This window comes from Caretta caretta, chromosome 28 (genome assembly GCF_965140235.1).
Source record: "Caretta caretta isolate rCarCar2 chromosome 28, rCarCar1.hap1, whole genome shotgun sequence".
NCBI classification, from domain to species: Eukaryota; Metazoa; Chordata; order Testudines; family Cheloniidae; genus Caretta; species Caretta caretta.
In genome coordinates this window covers 9051443-9073865 of record NC_134233.1, presented here as the reverse complement: position 1 = coordinate 9073865, position 22423 = coordinate 9051443, and the positions used below count along the sequence as shown (strand labels likewise).

Sequence of the window (22423 nt, the reverse complement as noted above, 5' to 3'; positions counted from 1 at the left end):
AGTTCTCTTTTCACCCTGCTGCTTTGCTCAGGCCCAGAGGGGATGTGGCCCAGCAGTCTCCCTGCAGGAGTTTCAGTCCTGCTCAGTGCGGGTCAGGTGCCCATTGCACGGAAGGTCTGTGGGGGTTTCTGCTCCTAAGTCACCTTGGTACATTTAAGATTCCCACCCAAGGGGCGGCTTGGGACAGTAGCGGATGAGAAGGGGGAATCCTCCAGCCCTGGAGGGAAAGGTCCCGTCTGCCCAGACTGAGGGGCAAGGAGACGGAGGGGCAGTCAGTGCTCAGAGAGGAGAGAGCTCAGTGATTTACACCCATCAGGGGACACTGTCTTTTTGAGGCGGGTGCAGCTGGCTTGGGATGGTGCTGACGATGGATAGAAAACAGGCTGGAGTCAATGACAGATGGGACATTGCTGGCACATGATGGCATATATCACATCGGTAGATGTGCAGGTGAACGAGCCTCTGATAGTGTGGCTGATGTGATTAGGCTCTATGATGGTGTCCCCTGAACAGATATGTGGGCACAGTTGGCAACGGGCTTTGTTGCAAGGATAGGTTCCTGGGTTAGTGGTTCTGTTGTGTGGTGTGTGGTTGCTGGTGAGTATTTGCTTCAGGTTGGGGGGCTGTCTGTAAGCAAGGGCTGGCCTGTCTCGCAAGATCTGTGAGAGTGATGGGCCGTCGTTCAGGATAGGTTGTAGATCCTTGATGATGCATGGGAGAGGTTTTAGTTGGGTGCTGAAGGTGACGGCTAGTGGCGTTCTGTTATTTTCTTTGTTGGGCCTGTCCTGTAGTAGGTGACTTCTGGGTACTCTTCTGGCTCTGTCAATCTGTTTCTTCACTTCAGCAGGTGGGTATTGTAGTTGTAAGAATGCTTGATAGAGATCCTGTAGGTGTTTGTCTGTGTCTGAGGGGTTGGAGCAAATGCGGTTGTATCGTAGAGCTTGGCTGTAGACAAGGGATCGTGTGGTGAGCCTCCAGCTTTCATCCAGACCACACCACACGATCCCTTGTCTACAGCCGAGCTCTACGGTACAACCACATTTGCTCCAACCCCTCGGACAGAGACAAACACCTACAGGATCTCTATCAAGCGATCTTAAAACTACCTGCTGAAGGGAAGAATACCCAGAAGTCACCTACTGCAGGACAGGCCCAACAAAGAAAGGAACAGAACGCCACCAGCCGTCACCTTCAGCCCCCAACTGAAACCTCTCCAGCGCAGAATCAAGGATCTGCAACCTATTCTGAAGGATGATCCCTCACTCTCACAGATCTTGGGAGACAGGCTAGTCCTCGCTTACCGACAGCCCCCCAACCTGAAGCAAATACTCACCAGCAATCACACAACAAAAACACTAACCCACGAACCGATCCTTCCAACAAACCCATTGCCAACTCTGTCCACATATCTATTCTGGAGATCTGGAGTACTGTGTCCAGTTTGGGGCCCCACACTACAAGAAGGAGGTGGAAAAATTGGAAAGAGTCCAGCAGAGGGCAACAAAAATGATTAGGGGACTGGAACACATGACTTATGAGGAGAGGCTGAGGGAACTGGGATTCTTTAGTCTGCAGAAGAGAAGACTGAGGGGGATTTGATAGCTGCTTTCAACTACCTGAAAGGTGGTTCCAAAGAGGATGGATCTAGACTGTTCTCAGTGGTAGCTGATGACAGAACAAGGAGTAATGGTCTCATATTGCAGTGGGGGAGGTTTAGGTTGGATATTAGGAAAAACTTTTTCACTAGGAGGGTGGTGAAACACTGGAATGCGTTACCTAGGGAGGTGGTGGAATCTCCTTCCTTAGAAGTTTTTAAGGTCAGGCTTGACAAAGCCCTGGCTGGGATGATTTAGTTGGGGATTGGTCCTGCTTTGAGCAGGGGAGTTGTTGGGGACACTGGGGCATGGCCACTAGGTAACTCGAGGGGATGGAAGACCACGAGTGTCAATGAAGCCCCCTCGCACTAGGCCCAGGTGTCCTTGCCCCCCCCCCCCGCCTGGAGGCACTCGCAGCAGTTATGCTGAGGATCTGCAACAATATGTTGCAGAGTCAGACTGCCTGAAACTAAACAAGGACGAACAGGGCAGATATGGAAGAACAATGCTGAATAAAGCAGCTTTATGTATAGGTTAACAAATGATACAGAGAACAAGGGAACTAGCTGGGAACTGGATTGGCTGGCTACATGGATACTTAGGGCAGCTTGCTATTGGATAGGTATGCTGGGAAAAAGGATGTATAAAAGCCTGTGTAACTTCCTGCTGTGGGTGCAGAATATGAGATCTTATTCTCCCTGTACCTTTTTGCAGCTGCAAATAAACTTTTCTGCTTCTCCACCCCGTTGTGATTATTGGGTGTAGCACACCGGGTAGCGAACCAACCTCAGCTGTTGTTTAGCCTCTTGGCACTGGGTGCCGGTAACAGGTTGGACTAGATGACCTCCTGAGGTCCCTTCCAACCCTGATATTCTATGCATCTATGATTCTATGATTCTAGGCACACCATCCTAGGACCTAATCACATCAGCCACACCATCATGGGCTCATTCTCCTGCACGTCTACCAATGTGATGTTTGCCATCATTTGCCAGCAATGCCCCTCTGCCATGTACATTGGCCAAACCGGATAATCTCTATGCAAAAGAATAAATGGACACAAATCAGACGTCAAGAATTATAACATTCATAAACCAGTCGGAGAACGCTTCAACCTCCCTGGTCACTCAATTTCAGATCTAAAATTCGCAATTCTCCAATAAAAATACTTCAAAAACAGACTCCAGCCAGAAACTGCAGAATTGGAATTAATTTGCAAACTGGACACTGTTAAATTAGGCTTGAATAAAGATTGGGAGTGGGTGGGTTATTACACAAAGTAAAAACTATTTCCCCATGCTAAGTTCCCCACTACTGTTACTCACATCTTCCTCTCAACTCTTTGAAATGGGCCATCCTGATTTTCACTACAAAAGGTTTTTTTCCTCCTGCTGAGAATAGCCCACCTTAATTGATTTGTCTGTTAGAGTTGGTATGGCAACCCCCATTTTTTCACGTTCTCTGTGTATATATATCTTCCGACTGTATTTTCCAGTGGATGCATCCGATGAAGTGGGTTTTAGCCCACGAAAGCTTATGCCCAAATACATTTGTTAGTCTCTAAGGTGCCACAAGTACTCCTCGTTTTCTTTTGTTTTTTGCTGATACAGACTAACACGGCTCCCACTCTGAACTAAATCATTACATCTCTCCCCAGAATCAATCTGTAAGCACAAAGAACACCCTGGAGACCAGGCCTGTAAACGTTAGGAAACATCAGAGTTAAGGTGACGTGTACATACTTCGCGCAGTGCTGTTGTGCATGTGTGTTATGATACAGACTCACAGGTGTGGCCTTGAGGTCAATTCCCTGCCCCCCACAGCATCAATTTCCTCCACACTCCCAAGGGAAGTGGTGCTTCCTCCATCCCTTGATGAGATGCCTTTCTGGAGTCTGCTTTGGTCCAAAACTCGCTACTGTGCCATACAGGAGGCCTGTGATGTGTAGGGGGCCAGATGAGATGATCTAAGAGTCTCTTCTGGCCTTCAAGTCTCCAAATCTCTGCAAAACCGCGTGTGGCACATGGAGCATCCTTTGATGGTTCCACGTGTGGCCTGCTTGAACCCTTGCACGACCACTGAGTGTGTGGGGGTGACCCAGGGGGAGCAGCTCAAACACGCACAGGAGCCGGCTCGGGGCAGGACATGAGCCCTGCAGGGCAGGGGTGGGGGTGGCAGTGACATCACAAGGGCCTTTTGCAGCACTCAGCTGATTGGTGAAAGGCGGTTGGGAGGCGGTGACCTCACAGAGAGTCCACGACAACGGCCAGGGAGGACAGGCTGCAGGGCAGGGGGATCTCAGAGACCCCCGGGGCTTTGCTGCAGGGAGTCTCCTTCTTGAGGTGTCTCCTTGAGGACTGAGAGAGAATTCAGGGTCTCGTATGTGAGCACGAGGTGGAGCCTCTCTGGAGTTTTCTCCTTTCCCTCTGCTCATTGAGCGAGAAGACAGACGTCCCTGTGGAGAAGGGAAGAGCCCCGGAGAGGTTTGGTACCGAGGCAGCCTGATCCACCCGGTGCTGGCCAAATTCTCGGCAGGGAAAACAGAAGGTTAAGGTGGGACAATTTTCCCCCAGCTCGGCCTTTGTCCCTTGGAGTCCTTGGGGTTTGTCTTTTTTGGTTTTCCTTTTCCTGCTTCCCTCCGTCCACTGGCGAGGAGGGGGCTGCTCTATAGCCCTCATGGTGGGAGGCCTCCCAAAGAGATGGGACAGGAAGCGTGCTCTGAGAGTGATCCTCACCGGTGACCTGAGCCATCCCTCGGCCATCTGGGGAACCCTCAGCCCACCGCCAGAGTCTCCATGCTGATTGGCTGAGCAGGGGGTCTCGTGGCAGGGAGGAGATTCAGGACTTTGTTGTTCTCCTTTAAGGCCCAGTAAATAAGCCAGAACCAACCATCTGTTTGGTGAATTGTTCTCCCCCTTGCTGCTGATTGCCTCTGAGCCGTTTCTGGTTCTCGCTGGTGTTCTCGTGCTTCTAAAACACTCGCTGAAGAATCAGTGTGAATGGTTGTTGGTCTGTAGCTCATTGCAGGTCCCTTTATTCTGATCCTTCAGTGTGTGAAACTCCAGACTGATGGTTCATTTGAAAGTCAGGACACCCGGGTCCTGTTCCCAACTCTATCCCGACAAGTTGTATGATGGAAGACGAGACCCTTCGCCTTTCTCAGCCTTCGTTTCTCCCTCTGTCAGTTGGGGAGAACAATCCTCTCACCCCTGCCTCCCGGAGGGGGGAGACTGGGGAGCTGTGGGGACCTATCTGAGAGCGTCACTCGGAGCAGTGTATCGTAGGAGGTGTCCTGTCGGGTTGAGTCATTCCAGAGGATGATGGCGGGCAGCAGAACCCCGTTTCCCCAACCTGGCGTGACACAGCTTTGCATGGGAACCGAACCAAGGGCGCACACAGGTCCAGAAGCCGGCGATTTCTCCTTTGGCCGCTAGATGGCGCTGCAGGCTCCCACTTCCCCCTTCTCCTGGTCAGTGCAATGGGGGTTAGTCTCCCCAAAAAGAACGCCCATCTCGCTTTGAACGTCCCTTGACGTGCCCCCTGTGGGCTGTCGGGATACGTGTCCAAAAGTTGCAGGGCTTGTTTCATGGTCTCCACAACGAAAATCTTTCTTCCTTTTTAGACGTGATGACCTTTTTGGTCAAGATCCTTGATTATTCAGGGACTTATCCCGGAAGACCCAAAGTATTTGGGACATAAGACTTGTCTGGAAGCGCGCACAGGGCTAAATTGTTTTTGGCCATAGCAGGTGCCTTGTCGCAAGAATGACGTCCATCCCCCTTCCAAACATGTTTTGTGGAATGTTGTGTGTGTGATGTGTTGTGTGTCATGTTATGTGTGTTTGTGTCTGTCTGTGTGACGTGTTGTGTGTCGTGTTGTGTGTGTTTGTGTGTGCGTGTGAGACGTGTTGTGTGTCGTGTTGTGCAACGTGTTGAGTGTGTGTGTGTGTGTGTGGTGAGGTGTTTGTGGTGTCATGTGACGTGTTGTGTGTGACGTGGTGTGTGCGTGATGTGTTGTGTGTCTTGTTGTGTGTCGCATTGTGTGTTTTTGTGTGTGTGATGTGTTTCTGTGTGTGTGTCGTGCAATGTGTTGTGTGTATCCATGCAACATGCGACGTGTTGTGTGGGACATTAAATGTGTTTCTGTGTGTGTCGTGGTGTGTGTCGTGTTCTGTTTGTCATGTTATGTTTGTGTGAGAGACGGGTTGTGTGTTGTGTTTTGTGTGTGTGTGAGACGTTTTGTGTGTGTGTGGTTTTGTGTGTGTGTGACATGTGTGTCATTTTGTGTGTCATCTAGAGTTGTGTAGATTGTGTGTGTGGTATTGTGTTTGTAGTGTCATATGAAATGGTGTGGATGTGTTTTGTGTAGTGTTCTGTGTGCGTGACAAGTTATGTGTCGTGTGTGTTTGTGTCTGTCTGTGTGACGTGTTGTGTGACGTGTTGTGTGTGTTTGTGTGTGTGTGACGTGTTGTGTGTGTCGTGTGATGTGTGTGTATGTGTGAGACGGGTTGTGTGTCTTGTGTGTGTGTGCATGAGACATTGTGTGTGTGATGTGTTGTGTGTGTGTTTGTGTGTGTGACAGGTTTTTGTGTGTGTCGTGCGGCGTGCAATGTGCGACATGCTTACATGAGTGTGTGTGACAATGTGCAACATGTTTTGTGGGACGTGTGATGTGTTTCTGTGTGTGTCGTGTTGTGTGTGTTTCTGTGTGAGTCGTTTTCTGTGTCATGTTGTGTGTGTCGTGATATGTGTGTGTGTGACGGGTTGTGTGTGTGTGTGTGATGTCTTGTGTGTGGTGTTGTGTGTCGACTAGAGTGTTGTGTGGATTGTGTGTGTGGTATTGTGTTTGTGGTGACATGTGATGTGGTGTGTGTGTGAGACGTGTGTTGTGTGTGTGACATTGTGTGTCGTGTTTGTGTCTGTCTGCGTGACATGTTGTGTCATGTTGTGTGCCATGTTGAGTGTGTGTGTGGTGTTGTGTTTTTGGTGTCATGTGGTGTGAGATGTGTTTTTGAGTGTGACGTGCGACGTGCTGTGCGTGCGTGCAACGGGCAGCGTGTTGTGTGTGTCCGTGCTATGTGCAATGTGCATCATGCGACATGCGACGTGTTGTGTATGTGCCTGTGACATGCGATGTTTTGTGTGTGATGTGCAACACGTGACATCTTGTGTGTGTTACGTGCGACGTGTTGTGTGTCCGTGCTACACGCGACGTGTTGTGCATGACATACGACGTGCTGTGTGTGCGCATGTGACACACGTGGGACATGTGTGAAGTGCGACTTGCTGGGAGTGACGTGACGTGCGACGTGTTGTGTGTGCCACGTTCGACGTTTTGTGTGAATGTGTGCAACGTGCAACGTGTTGTGTGTGTCTGAGGTGCGACGTGTTGTGTGTCTATGTCCAATGTGTGACAAGCGATGTGCGACGTGTTGTGTGTGCGGCGTGTGGCGTGCGGCGTACGACGTGTTGTTTCTGTACGTGCGACACACACCATGTCACACACAAAATGTCTCATGACACACAACACGACACACAACCCATCACCACACACAACACACCACTCACCACACAGACACACACACAACACGTCACACAACACTCTAGATGACACACACACCACGTCACAAAACACCACACACACACCACACCACACACAGCACGAAACACAACACATCACACACACACGGAACACAACACTCTGGACGACACACAGCACACACACAAGACGTCGCACACACACAAACGCGTCTCACACACACGTGTTGTGTGTCATGCTGTGTGTTTGTGTGATGTTGTGTGTGTGAGATGTGCGATGCGCAATGTACTGTGTGTGTGACGTGCTATGTGAGCGTGCGACGTGCTGTGCGTGTGAGGTGAGATGTGTTGTCTCTGTGCGTGCGACACACACCACACCAACGGCACACAACACAAAACAAACACACAACATTGCACACAACACATCACACACACAACACACCACACAGACACACACACACAACACAACACACAACACGTCAAACACACACTGAATACAACACTCTAGACGACAGACAACACATGCACAACACATCACACGCACACAAACACGTCTCACACACACAAGTGTTGTGTGTCGTGCTGTGTGTGTGGGACGTGTTGTGTGTGTGAGATATGCGAAACGCGACGTGCTGTGTGTTTGATTTGCGATATGCGATGTGCCGTGTGGGCGTGCGACATGTGACATGTCCCTAACTTCTGTTTGTCATAAGCTGTGAATGGGTGACAGGAGATGAATCACTTCATGATTCCCTGTTCTGTTCATTCCCTCTGGGACACCTGGCGCTGGTCACTGTCGGAAGACAGGACACTGGGCTAGATGGACCTTTGGTCTGTCCCAGTGTGGCCGTTCTGAAATACCAGGGAACCTAGTGAGTCCAGTGCAATGGGAGGGAGTAGGAAAATCCCTGGGTGTGGAGAACACTGGGAAATTAGAAACTATCATTCAGAAGCAACAGACTCTAAATAGTCTAGAAAAGCAGAATGTGAAAAATAAGAATCGGGGTCATGAGACTTCAGAAATGAGGGACTCAAAAAACCAAGTCTGCAGAGAAGAGAGATTGTGGCTAGTGCACATGGGGATGGGGGGAGCAACTCTCCAGGTCTCAAGGATTTTCACCAGCAACCGAGGCCATTGTCCCATGCACGGGGCAATCCGGAGCAGTGAGGAGTTGTGTCATCTGTAATCCTAGCTGAGTTTCAATGTTTTGCTGCTGGAGCTCCCTTGTCTGGATTCCCCCAGCCACCATTCAAGGTCTGTGTGATCAGTAACCCTGGACCAGACGCTCTGACCCCAGCAGCCTGCTTCTTACACCCCAAGCACATTCTGGTCTGGGTGGAGAAGGCTCAGGGTTTGAGAGAAGGCCACGGGTAGGAAGCTTCTGTTCGTTATGCTGGACCTAACCCCCCGTTTTACTTGTGCAAACAGGAGATATTTGACACTGTGCGATTCTGCTCCTGTGCTCTCTTCCCACAGCGTTCAGCAGCAGGGGAGGGTCTCTGGTCGTGTGTGTGTCACTGGCATGCTGGGGTGATGCTGGAACAGGACAGAGCAGAGGTGGCATTGTGGGGGTGGCGTGAACCTCATCTCTTCCGTTCCCCTTCCAAGAACCGAGGGGACAGGAACCCTTACCCAGCGAGGTCACAGTCTCACAGGTCTCCTGCATGACGTCTCTGGAGAGGGCTCTCTGAGCGGGGTCCAGCAGAGCCCCCTCTTCCCTGGTGAAATACACAGCCACCTCCTCGAAGGTCACCGGCCCCTGAAAGAGCAAGAGCCCCACACTCAGGACCTGCTGCCCCACTCACAGCCCCACTATTCGTGGGGGAGAGGAGCCAATCAAACGGAAACTCTGGGTGGACCGCAGTCAACAGAGTCCCACCCCCACCCCGCTCAGAGCACCCAGGAAACACCAGGGTGAGGGGGCGAAGAGACACCCCTCCTCTCTCCCAGCAGATCCATCACACACCTACTCGCCACAGACTGATACCGGAGATGCTGCCCCGAGCAGGGTCTAGGGAGAGATCTCTTGTAGGAAGCCCAACACCCTCCTCCTTGTGAGGAGCTGGATATGAGGCAGGAGAATCTCCCCTAAGCCTGACTGGTGGCTTCCCCCTTCCTATTTCAAGGCACCCACTGGTTAGTTGGGTCAGGCTCCAGCACTAAGAGTCTGGTCCTTTTTCCCAGCCCCATCTACGTGGGTTGTTTTCTGTTCACCAAATTGGAGCATTTCCACCTCCGAACCTCATGGGTCTGTTCCAAGAATCTAGGCCACTTATTAAACAACTCCCAGCAGGTCTGCCACCCCCTGGCCTCCTCCCTTTCTCCACCCTGTGCATTTCCTGCCCCGCTCCAACCTCCAAACCAGACGGTGCAAACCTTCCCCTCTCCCATCTATTTGCTGTCCCTCTCTCTCCTGCAGGAACAAATCAGAACCCCTCCAATAATCCCTACCTGAGCTGGCTCCTCTGCAGCCATGTCGCTCCCTTGTCCCATGGGAGGACGGGATGAACCGGAACGAAACGTGAGCGTCGTTCTGCAGCCTGGCTGGGCGAGAAGGGCCATTGTGGAGGTTTGGGAACGGGCACTAGTTCATTTCACATCACGCTTCCCCCAGGCTCTTTCCCTGCAGAGCGAGATCTGAGATTCTGCCGTGCTGAGAAAATGCTCAGTCTCTGGATTACAGCAGAGACCTGGCCCCTCCTGCCAGGCTAAGCCCACAGACACACTTTTAACCTCCTTTCTCCCTCCCGCATCCCAAAACAAAGTCTCTGAACGCAATCCTAGAAAAAAGCAGAACCAAAGGAGTCCCTTTCGAGGATTCCCTCTGACACTGACCCCACGGCAGCCACACCCCAGCAGGAGGGACATGGAGTCAGGAACTGGGTTTTCCTCTCTCTCATCCTCGTCTTGTCCACAGGAAAGTGATTCTCCCCACAGTGCAGTAAGACATCTGTCTGGGCAGATGAGAGAGCTGGAAATCTCTTTCAAAACTCTTATCCCACGGACCCTGTCAGTCTCTCTATCTCCTTTTCCCTGTGCCCTCTCCATGCCTGTCTGCTAGGAAACTCTCATTCCTGGGTTGTTTGCTCCCCCATGGCTGGATTTGCTCCTGCAAATGGCAGGAGAAATGGGGTGGGGGGCTGTTTGTGTTGAGTCATTTTATAGTCCGTCACTGCCTGCCTGGGATTTCCCCATTGCCTGCCTAGGACCCCCACCTCCCCTCCACCAGGATCTGCCAGCCCATTTGCCTGGGACCCCCTCCTCCGGCCAGCACGACCCCCTGACGCTTTACAGGAGGACCCCTCACTCTGCGCCAGGGACCGCCCCACCACAGCTCTGTGCACTGGGCATGGCAATGGTCCCAGGAGCCAGCTGGGCAATCCCAGACAGAGCCCCTGGCACAGCACCAGGCAGCGTCTCATCCCCTGCCCCACCTGCCCAAGAGACACCCACCCCCACTGGTCTGCAGCCAACAGGCCCCCAGCGATACCCACCTCCAGGACCCATAGCCTTAGGGCTGGGCACTTCAGAACTACCCCCCGAAACCCCAAACCCTCCAGAACCCACCAACCTGACTAGGGTCCCCCCTGCCCAGCCACCCAGAGGCCTCCCCCTACCACAATGTCCCTTCAGCTCCCGCTGCAATCTCCCCACACAGACATGCACCCCCCCAGCAACAGTGTTCCCTCACAGTGTCTGAAAAGTGGACAGAAAGTTATCACCACCCCCTGCTGGCCAGTCACACAGGCAGGGGGAGCCCGGGCGGACGCCTCTTGAACAGGAGAAGGGAAGCCATGGAGGGCCAAAATAAGTAAGACATTTCCATACTCTGTCACTAGCAAATAATGGCCACCGTGGATCCACCCCAGAGTTGGCTACATCTTTGCACTGCGGGAAGCCCCCCCTCACGGAGACCCTTTGTCATGGGGTTTGGGATACTTCTGGACCACGCTGCACTCAGAGGGACCTCCTCATCCCGTGCCAGCTGGAGAAAAGAGAAGGGTCCAGCCAACTCTCCTGTTACCAACTGGGAACCACCCATCCCCGAAACAGGGGGAGGCCCCTGGCTTTGATGGGTATTGAATATATGGCTAGTCTCTTTTATCAGCAAACATTTTTAACAGAGAGAAAGGAGGGAACAAATGATTCTCAAAGGAGAGGGAAAGATGACCATTGTTGCAGGGGGGTTAATTTCCCAACCAGGATGGAGAAGGACTCAGGGCGACGTTCTGGTTAAACTTGGATTTATGCTGGAAATGGCCCACCTTGATTATCATGCACATTGTAAGGAGAGTGGTCGCTTTGGATGAGCTGTTGCCAGCAGGAGAGTGAGTTTGTGTGGGGGGGCGGAGGGTGAGAAAACCTGGATTTGTGCTGGAAGTGGCCCAACTTGATGATCACTTTGGATACGCTATTACCAGCAGGAGAGTGGGGTGGAGGGGGTATTGTTTCATGGTCTCTGTGTATATAATGTCTTCTGCAGTTTCCACAGTTTGCATCCGATGAAGTGGGCTGTAGCTCACGAAAGTTCATGCTCAAATAAATTGGTTCGTCTCTAAGGTGCCACAAGTCCCCCGAAACTTTTTTATCAATCTTTGAGACGTACAGAGAAAACGTGTCACAAACTACGCAACTGAGAACATGGGATAAACGCCAAGACCGGGGGGGATTTTATGTGGCTATTAAAGAACGAGCTGGAAAAGGGGGACCGTTTGTCATATAAAATCCAGCCTGTCCAATACATAAACAGAAAGTGATGGTCCCCCCCCCCCCCACTGCCCCCGTTCACCTGGGCAGCAGGGAGCCCTCTGAGGGGCTGACTGGAGGGGGTGGGGGGGGGGAGCTGGAGGGCTCCCTGGGGGAGGGGAGGGGTTGGTAGTGGGGGATGGGCAGGTGCTGCAGTTGGGGGGCAGCAAGTGGGACTGGGAAGCCGGGATCGGGGGCAGCCCCATGGGGGACACGGCCCCTCCCTTCCCCGCCCCGGCAGAGACCAGGCGTCTCCTCCCACCCCCACGCCGGGGCAGCCAGGTTGGGGGATGGCTCCAGGCTCCAACTTCCCACCGACACCGGGACAAATCGCTGCGGATAAAACGGGGGGGGGGGAGGGAAATCCCGCCCCCCCCACGGGAGGGGAGTTTCAATGGACATGTGAGGAGGAGGGAGAGACGGGGGGGGGATCAGGGGAGACGAGAGAGCGGATCAATGGGGGGGGGTGGGGGTGAGTTTACAACCACGTGGGAGCTACCTAGAGGGAAAAGGGGAAAACTGGGGGGGATTTGTGCCCGTGGGGGGGGGGGGGAGGGGATCCAATTAACTCCCCCGCCGCCCCCCACTTCCCCCCCCCGGTAATTTCCTGGCTGCACAGAGACAGTTCAACCCCCACCCCCCGCAACTCCGGCTTCTCCCCCCCAACACCCCCCAAGGGACCCCGCCCGCCGGGCCCCAGTCTCTGCCCCCCCCAATCCCAGCCGTGCCGGGGGCAGAGAGTCACCTTCCTGCCCCCGCACCAGCGCTCCCCCCCCGCGGGGTCTCCCACTCACCGGGTCGGGGGCGGGCAGAGCCAGGGGCTGGTCCCAGCTGGAGAAAGCCCCCCCGGGCCGGGCACGGGGGGGTTAATGACGGGCCCCCCCAGCACAGACCCCGGAGCGGAGCCGCAGCTGCTCCTCCGAGAGACCCGAGACGAGGCAGGCCCTGGGGGCGGGGCCTGGAGCAGACCGGGGGCGGGGCAGCGCTGGGGGCGGGGCCTGGAGCAGACCGGGGGCGGGGCAGCGTCTGGGGGCGGAGCCTGGAGCAGACCAGGCGCTGCCTCGTGTCGCATCTGTCGCAGGAGCAGGTGCGGCTCCCCTCCGGGGTCTGTGCGGGGTGGGGCCCGTCATTAACCCCCCCGTGCCCGGCCGGGGGGGGGGCTTTGTCCAGCTGGGACCCGCCCCGGTGAGTGGGAGACCCCGGGGGGGGGGAGCGCTGGCGGGGGGGGCAGGAAAGTGACTCTCTGCCCCCCACCTGCCCATCCCCCACTGCCGCCCCCTCCCCGCCCCCAGGGAGCCCTCCAGCTCCCCCCCCGCCCCCTTCAGTCAGCCCCTCAGAGGGCTCCCTGCTGCCCAGGTGAACGGGGGCCGTGGGGGGGGGGGGACCATCACTCTCTGTTTATGTATTGGACAGGCTGGATTTTATATGACAAACGGTCCCCCTTTTCCAGCTAGTTCTTTAATAGCCACATAAAATCCCCCCCGGTCTTGGGGTTTATCCCATGTTCTCAGTTGCGTAGTTTGTGACACGTTTTCTCTGTACGTCTCAAAGATTCCTAAAAAATACCCTCAACGTTTCCCCACTTTTACTCGAGTTGTCTACTTCTAATTGAATATGCCCCTGAGAGCTTTCCCTGTCTCTGTGATTATAAATTACGACGAAAAACTCAGATTTACACCTTTTCTCAGATTCCTGAATATGGATCTAAAACGTTTGCCAATGTTGCCCATTTCCGCTCTATTCATTGACCAAATAGTGGTGGGAAATACACTCAGCTTTTACCTCCTATCAACAACTGCTATAAAATCCCACTCATTTTCCACTTTCCTCTCTATAATTTGCATAAATGGATCCAAAATCCCTCAGATTTCCACCCTTTCTCTTTCATTTCTGAACACTGATCTCAAATCTCAGGTTTCCCTCTTACGATGTCATCATCAAATGTCAATTAAAAATCCTCTTGGGTTTGGGGCTGTTACCCATGTCTGTAAATCCTAGCAACTTGTCCTTCCTTGGGGGGAACCTATCGCCCTCCATGGGTCTCCGTGAGGGGGGGGGCTTCCCGCAGTGCAAAGCTGTAGCCAACTCTGGGGTGGATCCACGGTGGCCATTATTTGCTAGTGACAGAGTATGGAAATTTCTTAGTTATTTTGGCCCTCCATGGCTTCCTTTCTCCTGTTAAAGAGGCGTCCCCCCGGGCTCCCTCTGCCTGTGTGACTGGCCAGCAGGGGGTGGTGATAACTTTCTATCCACTTACCAGACACTGTGAGGGAACATTGTTGCTGGGGCGGCAGGTGTCTGTGTGGGGAGATTGCAGCGGGAGCTGAAGGGACATTGTGGTAGGGGGAGGCCTCTGGGTGGCTGGGCAGGGGGGACCCGAGTCAGGTTGGTGGGTTCTGGAGGGTTTGGGGTTTCGGGGGGTAGTTCTGAAGTGCCCAGCCCTAAGGCTATGGGTCCTGGAGGTGGGTATCGCTGGGGGCCTGTTGGCTGCAGACCACTGGGGGTGGGGTTCTCTTGGGCAGGTGGGGCAGGGCATTACACGCTGCCTGGTGCTGTGCCAGGGGCTCTGTCTGGGATTGCCCAGCTGGCTCCTGGGACCATTGCCATGCCCAGTGCACAGAGCTGTGGTGGGGCGGTCCCTGGCGCAGAGTGAGGGGTCCTCCTGTAAAGCGTCAGGGGGTTGTGCTGGGAGGAGGAGGGGGTCCCAGGCAAATGGGCTGGCAGATCCTGGAGGAGGGCAGGTGGGGGTCCTAGGCAGGCAATGGGGAAATCCCAGGCAGGCAGTGAAGGACTATAAAATGACTCTCCACAAACAGCCCCCCACCCCATTTCTCCTGCCATTTGCAGGAGCAAATCCAGCCATGGGGGAGCAAACAACCCAGGAATGAGAGTTTCCTAGCAGACAGGCATGGAGAGGGCACAGGGAAAAGGAGATAGAGAGACTGACAGGGTCCGTGGGATAAAAGAGTTTTGAAAGAGATTTCCAGCTCTCTCATCTGCCCAGACAGATGTCTTACTGCACTGTGGGGAGAATCACTTTCCTGTGGACAAGACGAGGATGAGAGAGAGGAAAACCCAGTTCCTGACTCCATGTCCCTCCTGCTGGGGTGTGGCTGCCGTGGGGTCAGTGTCAGAGGGAATCCTCGAAAGGGACTCCTTTGGTTCTGCTTTTTTCTAGGATTGCATTCAGAGACTTTGTTTTGGGATGCGGGAGGGAGAAAGGAGGTTAAAAGTGTGTCTGTGGGCCTAGCCTGGCAGGAGGGGCCAGGTCTCTGCTGTAATCCAGAGATTGAGCATTTTCTCAGCACGGCAGAATCTCGGATCTCGCTCTGCAGGGAAAGAGCCTGGGGGAAGCGTGATATGAAATGAACTAATGCCCGTTCCTAAACTTCCACAACAGCCCTTCTTGCCCAGCCAGGTTGCAGAACGAAGCTCATGTTTCTTTCCGGTTCATCCCGTCCTCCCATGGGACAAGGGAGCGACATGGCTGCAGAGGAGCCAGCTCAGGTGGGGATTATTGTGGGGGGGTTCTGATCTGTTCCTGCAGGAGGGAGAGGGACAGCAAATACACGGGAGAGGGGAAGGTTTGCACCGTCTGGTTTGGAGGTTGGAGCGGGGCAGGAAATGCACAGGGTGGAGAAAGGGAGGAGGCCAGGGGGTGGCAGACCTGCTGGGAGTTGTTTAATAAGTGGCCTAGATTCTAGGAAGAGACCCATGAGATTCGGAGGTGGAAATGCTCCAGTCTGGTGAACAGAAAATAACCTACCTAGATAGGGCTGGGAAAAAGGACCAGACTCGTAGTGCTGGAGCCTGACCGAACTAACCAGCGGGTGCCTTGAAATACGAAGGGGGAAGCCACCAGTCAGGCTTAGGGGAGATTCCCCTGCTTCATATCCAGCTCTAGGAGTGGTTAATCATTCTGCAAGGTAACCTATTTCCCCTTGTTTTTTCCTGCCCCCCCACCCCTCCGACGTTCTTGTTAAACCCTGGATTTGTGCTGGAAATGGGCCACCTTCATTGTCATACACATTGTAAGGAGAGTGATCACTTTAGATAATCTATTACCAGCAGGAGAGTGGGGTGGGAGGAGGTATTTTTTTCATGATTTGTGTGTATATAAAAAGCTCTTCTTCACTTTCCACAGTTTGCATCCGATGAAGTGAGCTGTAGCTCACGAAAGCTTATGCTCAAATAAATTGGATAGTTTCTAAGGTGCCACAAGTCCTCCTTTTCTTTTCACAAGGAGGAGGGTGTTGGGCTTCCTACAAGAGATCTCTCCCTAGACCCTGCTCGGGGCAGCATCTCCGGTATCAGTCTGTGGCGAGTAGGTGTGTGATGGATCTGCTGGGAGAGAGGAGGGGTGTCTCTTCGCCCCCTCACCCTGGTGTTTCCTGGGTGCTCTGAGCGGGGTGGGGGTGGGACTCTGTTGACTGCGGTCCACCCAGAGTTTCCGTTTGATTGGCTCCTCTCCCCCATGAATAGTGGGGCTGTGAGTGGGGCAGCAGGTCCTGAGTGTGGGGCTCTGGCTCTTTCAGGGGCCGGTGACCTTCGAGGAGGTGGCTGTGTATTTCACCAGGGAAGAGTGGGCTCTGCTGGACCCCGCTCAGAGAGCCCTCTACAGAGACGTCATGCAGGAGACCTATGAGACTGTGACCTCGCTGGGTAAGGGTTCCTGTCCCCTCGGTTCTTGGAAGGGGAACGGAAGAGATGAGGTTCATGCCACCCCCACAATGCCACCTCTGCTCTGTCCTGTTCCAGCATCACCCCAGCATGCCCGTGACACACACACGACCAGAGACCCTCCCCTGCTGCTGAACGCTGTGGGAAGAGAGCACAGGAGCAGAATCAAACAGTGTCAAATATCTCCTGTTTGCAAAAGTAAAACGGGGGGTTAGGTCTAGCATAACGAACAGAAGCTTCCTACCCCTGGCCTTCTCTCAAACCCTGAGCCTTCTCCACCCAGACCAGAATGTGCTTGGGGTGTAAGAAGCAGGCTGCTGGGGTCAGAGCGGCTGGTCCAGGCTTACTGATCACACAGACCTTGAGTGCTGGCTGGGGGAATCCAGACAAGGGAGCTCCAGCAGCAGAACATTGAAACTCAGCCAGGATTACAGATGACACAACTCCTCACTGCTCCGGATTGCCCCGTGCATGGGACAATGGCCTCGGTTGCTGGTGAAAATCCTTGAGACCTGGAGAGTTGCTCCCCCCATCCCCATGTGCACTAGCCACAATCTTTCTCCTCTGCAGACTTGGTTTTTTGAGTCCCTCATTCCTGAAGTCACATGACCCCGATTCTTATTTTTCACATTCTGCTTTTCTAGACTATTTAGAGTCTGTTGCTTCTGAATGATAGTTTCTAATTTCCCAGTGTTCTCCACAGCCAGGGATTTTCCTACTCCCTCCCATTGCACTGGACTCACTAGGTTCCCTGGTATTTCAGAATGGCCACACTGGGACAGACCAAAGGTCCATCTAGCCCAGTGTCCTGTCTTCCGACAGTGACCAGCGCCGGGTGTCCCAGAGGGAATGAACAGAACAGGGAATCATGAAGTGATTCATCTCCTGTCACCCATTCACAGCTTATGACAAACAGAAGTTAGGGACACCATCCCTGCCCATCCTGGCTAATAACCATTCACGGACCTGTCCTCAATAGATTTCTCATGGTGTGTGTTTGTTTTTTTTTTGTAACCCTATTATAATCTTGGCCTTCACAACGTCCTCTGGCAAGGAGTTCCCCAGGTTGACTGTGCATTGTGTGAAGAAATACTTCCTTTTGTTTCTTATAAACCTGCTGCCTATTAATTTGATTGGGTGATTCCTCGTCCTTGTGTTATGAGAAGGAGTAAATGACACGTCCTTATTTACTTTCTCCTCGGCAGTTTTGATTTTATAGACCTCTCTCATATCCCCCCTTTGTCTCTTTTCCAAGCTGAATAGTCCCGGTCTTTTTAATCTTTCCCCGTACAGAAGAGTTTCATACCTGTAATCATTTGGGTTGCCCTTTTCTGAACCTTTTCCAATTCCAATATATCTTTTTTTGAGATGGGGCAGCCACATCTGCAGGCAGTATTCGAGATGTGGGTGTACCATGGGTTTATATAGAGGCGATATGATATTTTCTGTCTTCTTATCTATCCATTTCAGAATGATTCCCAATATTCTCTTTGCTTTTTGACTGCCGTTGGACACTGAGTTGATGTTTTCAGAGAACTGTGCCCAGTGACTCCAAGATCCCTCTGTTGAGTGGAAACAGCTCATTTAGAGCCCATCATTTTATATGTGTAGTTGGGATTATGTTTTCCAATGGGCTGCAATATGGTGCTATCCTGACATCTAGTACTGCTGAGATCCTGCATTCAGTGATATCCCTGCCCTTCCTGTTCCCGTTCTCATAAAACAAGAAGAGCATCCAAATGCGTGTTTACCTTCATTCCCTCAGCAGTCCTCATGGGAATCCCTGATCGGTTCCAAAGTGTATTAAAACCTTTCTTAAAGGGTTACCTCCTGCTGGTTATCAGGTCCTGTGTGTTTGTAGCCCAGAAAGACCCCCCTCAGTCAGCTCAAACTCAGCTGTTTATCCCCCAAAAGTCTGTCGTCTTCAGTCTCCTGAATGAGGGGAAATCCGTCCCTACCCCTTTCTGCGTTGGGTAAAGCTTCAAAAGGTGGAGCTCTGCATAACCAGCCTTGAGATCTGGCATTCATCACCCTGTAGTGATACCAGCTTGCACAGGAAACCCAACCCGCAGCCCTTCCTGGTATCATGTGGTGCATCTCGGCATCATAGTCTGTGAAGAATTCATGCTTTCAAGGGCTGGCTTAGATATACAGATAACAGTCATAATTAGGGCAAGAGTTTGCAGGCAATGAAAAGAGAGTAATTGACAAACGTGAGCAATATCTAATCCTTTAAAGCCTGAAAGTGCCTTGGGGGGAGGGGACAGGAGCCGGCTGTGTGGGGGCGGTGGGGCTCAGATACTGGGCATTGAGAGCCTAGAGCCAGCTGTGCGCTGGGGAGACGGGGCATGAACCAGCTGTGTACAGGGGAGATGAGCAGGGGAGAGGTGCTGTGGACACGGCCGCGAGCAGCTGTGAGTGACGTCCTCTCTGCAGCATGATGAGAGAGCCTGGCGTCCCACTGCCGATCCCAGACTTCTATGAAGAGGGAAGAAATTGGCATCAAGTCTCAGCCGCAGCCAGCCTGTGCCCTGGGGAGGAGACGGGTGTCTCCAGGGAGAAATCTGGGGGATTGTGACCCTGCATGCCCCACCCACCCTCTGATCAGCAATTCCGGATATTAACGGTGATTCCAGAAACAAAGAGTAATTTTGGGAAAAAATGCAGTCCTAGCTACAATTTCCAGAAAACGCTGGCCCTGGTTGTAACATTAAATCCGATAGTCTCAAGATCTAGGCCTGTGTTGATCAGATCTGTCACTCTGCCTTCACGGAGTTCACTCTGCTGGTGGGTTGTACCCCTTCCCCCATTCTGTGTCTGCCTTGTCTATTTAGATTGTAACTTCTTCAGGGCACGGGCCATCAATGCTTCTCGGTTTGTACTGTGCCTAGCAAAATGAGGACCCACTGTTAGTTGGCCCTTAGGCACTAAGGTAATGAATATGATTTATAATAATCATCTCCTGGCACTTTGAGCCAAGGAAGCCGGCCTTGGGACGTTACTACTTAAAAGTGAGCTGGGCTTAAAAGCATGGAATATTCTTTGTGACAAGTATCCCACAAATTCCACTGACCTCCCTTGTTTTCTTTGCCTTGAGCAGGGTTTCCAGTTTCCAGAACTGATGTGATCTCGCAGCTGGAACGAGGGGAGGAGTCGTGCGTCCCAGACCTTCATGGCTCTAAGAAAAAAGTGCTCCCGAGAGCTGCCTGCATAGGTGAGGCATTGGTTAAACCAACCCCAAAACTGTCGGTGAATACAGGAAACATTTGGGATGCCCTACAAAGATCTTGTGAGCTCTCCAAGTTCAGGATTGTTCCCTGCAGATGTGGAATCGTTAGGCAGAGGTCACTCATGGCTTCCCACCTATCCTGACTGACAACTGGCAGCAGGTCCCTCCCCAATCTCGCTGTCCCCTGAGATTTCTTCTGAGATACGGACCCAGAACTGATCCCTTCCTTTCTCTCCTCTGGGGAAGGTTGAAGGGAAAATCAGCTCCTGATAGGTTTGATCTGTCCTGTACACGTTTTCGTTCCTTCATCCCTTTTTCCGTTCTTCTCTCTGAGATTTCCTTTCTCTCTGGCGCAGGCAGAGACTTACGTCTGGATTCTCTCGGTCTCCCGTCAGGTTTTGGGATGGTGAGTGAAAATGAGGAGGAACCCCAGCAGGAAGATGCTGAGCGAGTAGAAGCCCATGGGATGTTGTCAGGAAGGTCCAAAGGGAATGATTCTGGGAGCTGTGCACGCCCAGAAAAAACAAAAGCCTGTGAGAGTCAGCAGAGGCCAGAGGAAAACTTCGGTAGCCAGTCAGACCTTATTACACGTGAGAGAATGAACTTGGAAGGAACACGCTACACATGCCTCGAGTGTGGGAAAAGCTTCAAAGGGAGCTCGGACCTTCTCAGACATCAGAGAATCCACACGGGTGAGAAACCTTACGCATGCTGTGTGTGTGGGAAATCCTTCAGGCAGAGCTCGCATCTCATTGCACATAAGAGAATCCACATAGATGAGAAACCTTATGGCTGCCCTGAGTGTGGGAAACACTTCAAGCAGAGCTCACACCTAATTACACATCGTAAAATCCACACGGGTGAGAAACCTTATGGATGCCCTGAGTGTGGGAAGCACTTCATTGACAGTTCATCCCTCCTCTCACATCAGCGAATCCACACAGGGGAGAGGCCCTACACATGCTCTGAGTGCGGGAAAAGCTTCAATCAGAGCTCTACCCTAATCACACATCAGAGAACGCACACAGGAGAGACCCCCTACATGTGCTCTGAGTGCGGGAAAAGCTTTAATCGGAGCTCTGTACTGACCACACATAGAAGAATCCACACAGGTGAGAAGCCTTATGGATGCTCTGAGTGTGGGAAACGCTTCAATCGGAGCTCATACTTTATCATACATCGGCGAATCCATACGGGTGAGAAACCTTATGGATGCCGTGAGTGTGGCAAACACTTCCATCAAAGCTCAGCCCTTATCACACATCAGCGAATCCACACAGGAGAGAGGCTCTACACGTGCTCTGAGTGTGGGAGAAGCTTTAATCGGAGCTCAACCCTTATTAGACATCAGAAAATCCACATAGGAGTCATCTGTAACAAATGCCTTAACTAGGGCTGGCCAAAGGTATTTTTTTCTTTTAAATCACATTTGCTAATTCCCACTTAGTGATCTGTGCCCCATCTTCACCGTGGTTACTCAGCTCCCCCAGATGAGTTGCCTGCTCCTGCCTTTTGCAGCTCACCCTTCTTTGGGGTCAGTCCTGTGATGTTTTCTATCAACTCCTTTCCTTTTGGGTCAAAGGAGCGTGTGTCCCTCCAGCCAGGAATGTTCATCAGCTCCAGGTGGGGGAGAGAGGTTTGTTCCCAACAAGCTACACTGAGGCAAAAACTACCCGTGCCTTACATCCAGTAGGACTGTACATGGCGTTGGCTGCTCAAGTTAGTGATCTTGGTGTTAAAAGACAATTACAGTTGTCGTTCAGATGCAGCCGAGGTGCAGTGGTTGGCATTAGCTTTCCCCTTGACCTGACCTAAACTCCATCACATGTCCTAGTCTAAACAAAGCCTGAGCATCACAGTTATACTGTTCCCCCATTTAAAAACCATTGTTAGTCATCAAGTTCCCCCACCAGGATCATATTGTTTCATTCCCAGTTGTCACAGTTCATCAGAGCGCTGTTGCTTCAGGTTTTCCTGAAGGCAGATATTTTTACTCCCGTTTTCCTCCCTCAAAATATATTGAAGTATAACAAAGAGCAGGAATAGGGAAGGGATAGGGGAAAATGTCTTTTCCCCTCTGTAACAACAGAAGAACATAGGGTAAATCAGAGGGATTCTCCATCACCATCTCTATCCCCCTGTTCTTCAATTGGTAAGGTCAGTATTTCCCGAAGGGGCTGGGAAGAGGATTCTCTAGTAAAGGATTTGGAACTAAGCAAAAGACCCATTCATTTGCCTCCCAAAGCAGTTGTGGCCCATGCCCTGCAGGAGGTTGCTCCTGAAGATCTTCCCTTCCTAATCAGGTGCATGTTGCCTCTTATTTGGGAAATGCAATCCCTTCCTAGGTAGAGATGGGAAAAATGGAAGTGACATTTCTGTTCAGCTCACTCCTGGGAGATGCTGTAAATGTGTAGGAAATGACATCCATGAGGAATGTGATAGAGCTGCAGAAAGACACCCATTTTGAGTAGATACCTGACATTTGGTGTCTTAGAGGGATTCTAAGCCGCACCTGAATTTAGTCCCTTATTTAAATCTGTGCCACCAGATTAAAGAAACAAAAGGGCATATTTGGGGGAGTTCTACCTCAGTATCGCTACTGGTATGTTGTGTGGTTGGTGAAGAATTCTACGCC

At 52.2% G+C, this 22423-nt stretch overlaps 1 protein-coding gene across 1 annotated transcript; it reads left to right on the top strand.

Annotated features, from left to right (window-relative positions):
* The first annotated feature begins 20076 nt into the window (after window positions 1–20076).
* LOC142070348 (uncharacterized) lies at window positions 20077–22084 on the top strand. The gene has a single exon (XM_075124047.1). It carries the CDS (start codon window positions 20192–20194, stop codon window positions 21179–21181), a length of 990 nt encoding a protein of 329 aa, XP_074980148.1. The 5' UTR covers window positions 20077–20191; the 3' UTR covers window positions 21182–22084.
* The last annotated feature ends 339 nt before the right edge of the window (window positions 22085–22423 follow it).

Excerpts from the sequence above, each read along its gene's own strand:
- LOC142070348 (XM_075124047.1), top strand. The coding sequence starts at position 20,192 with ATGGTGAGTGAAAATGAGGAGGAACCCCAGCAGGAAGATGCTGAGCGA.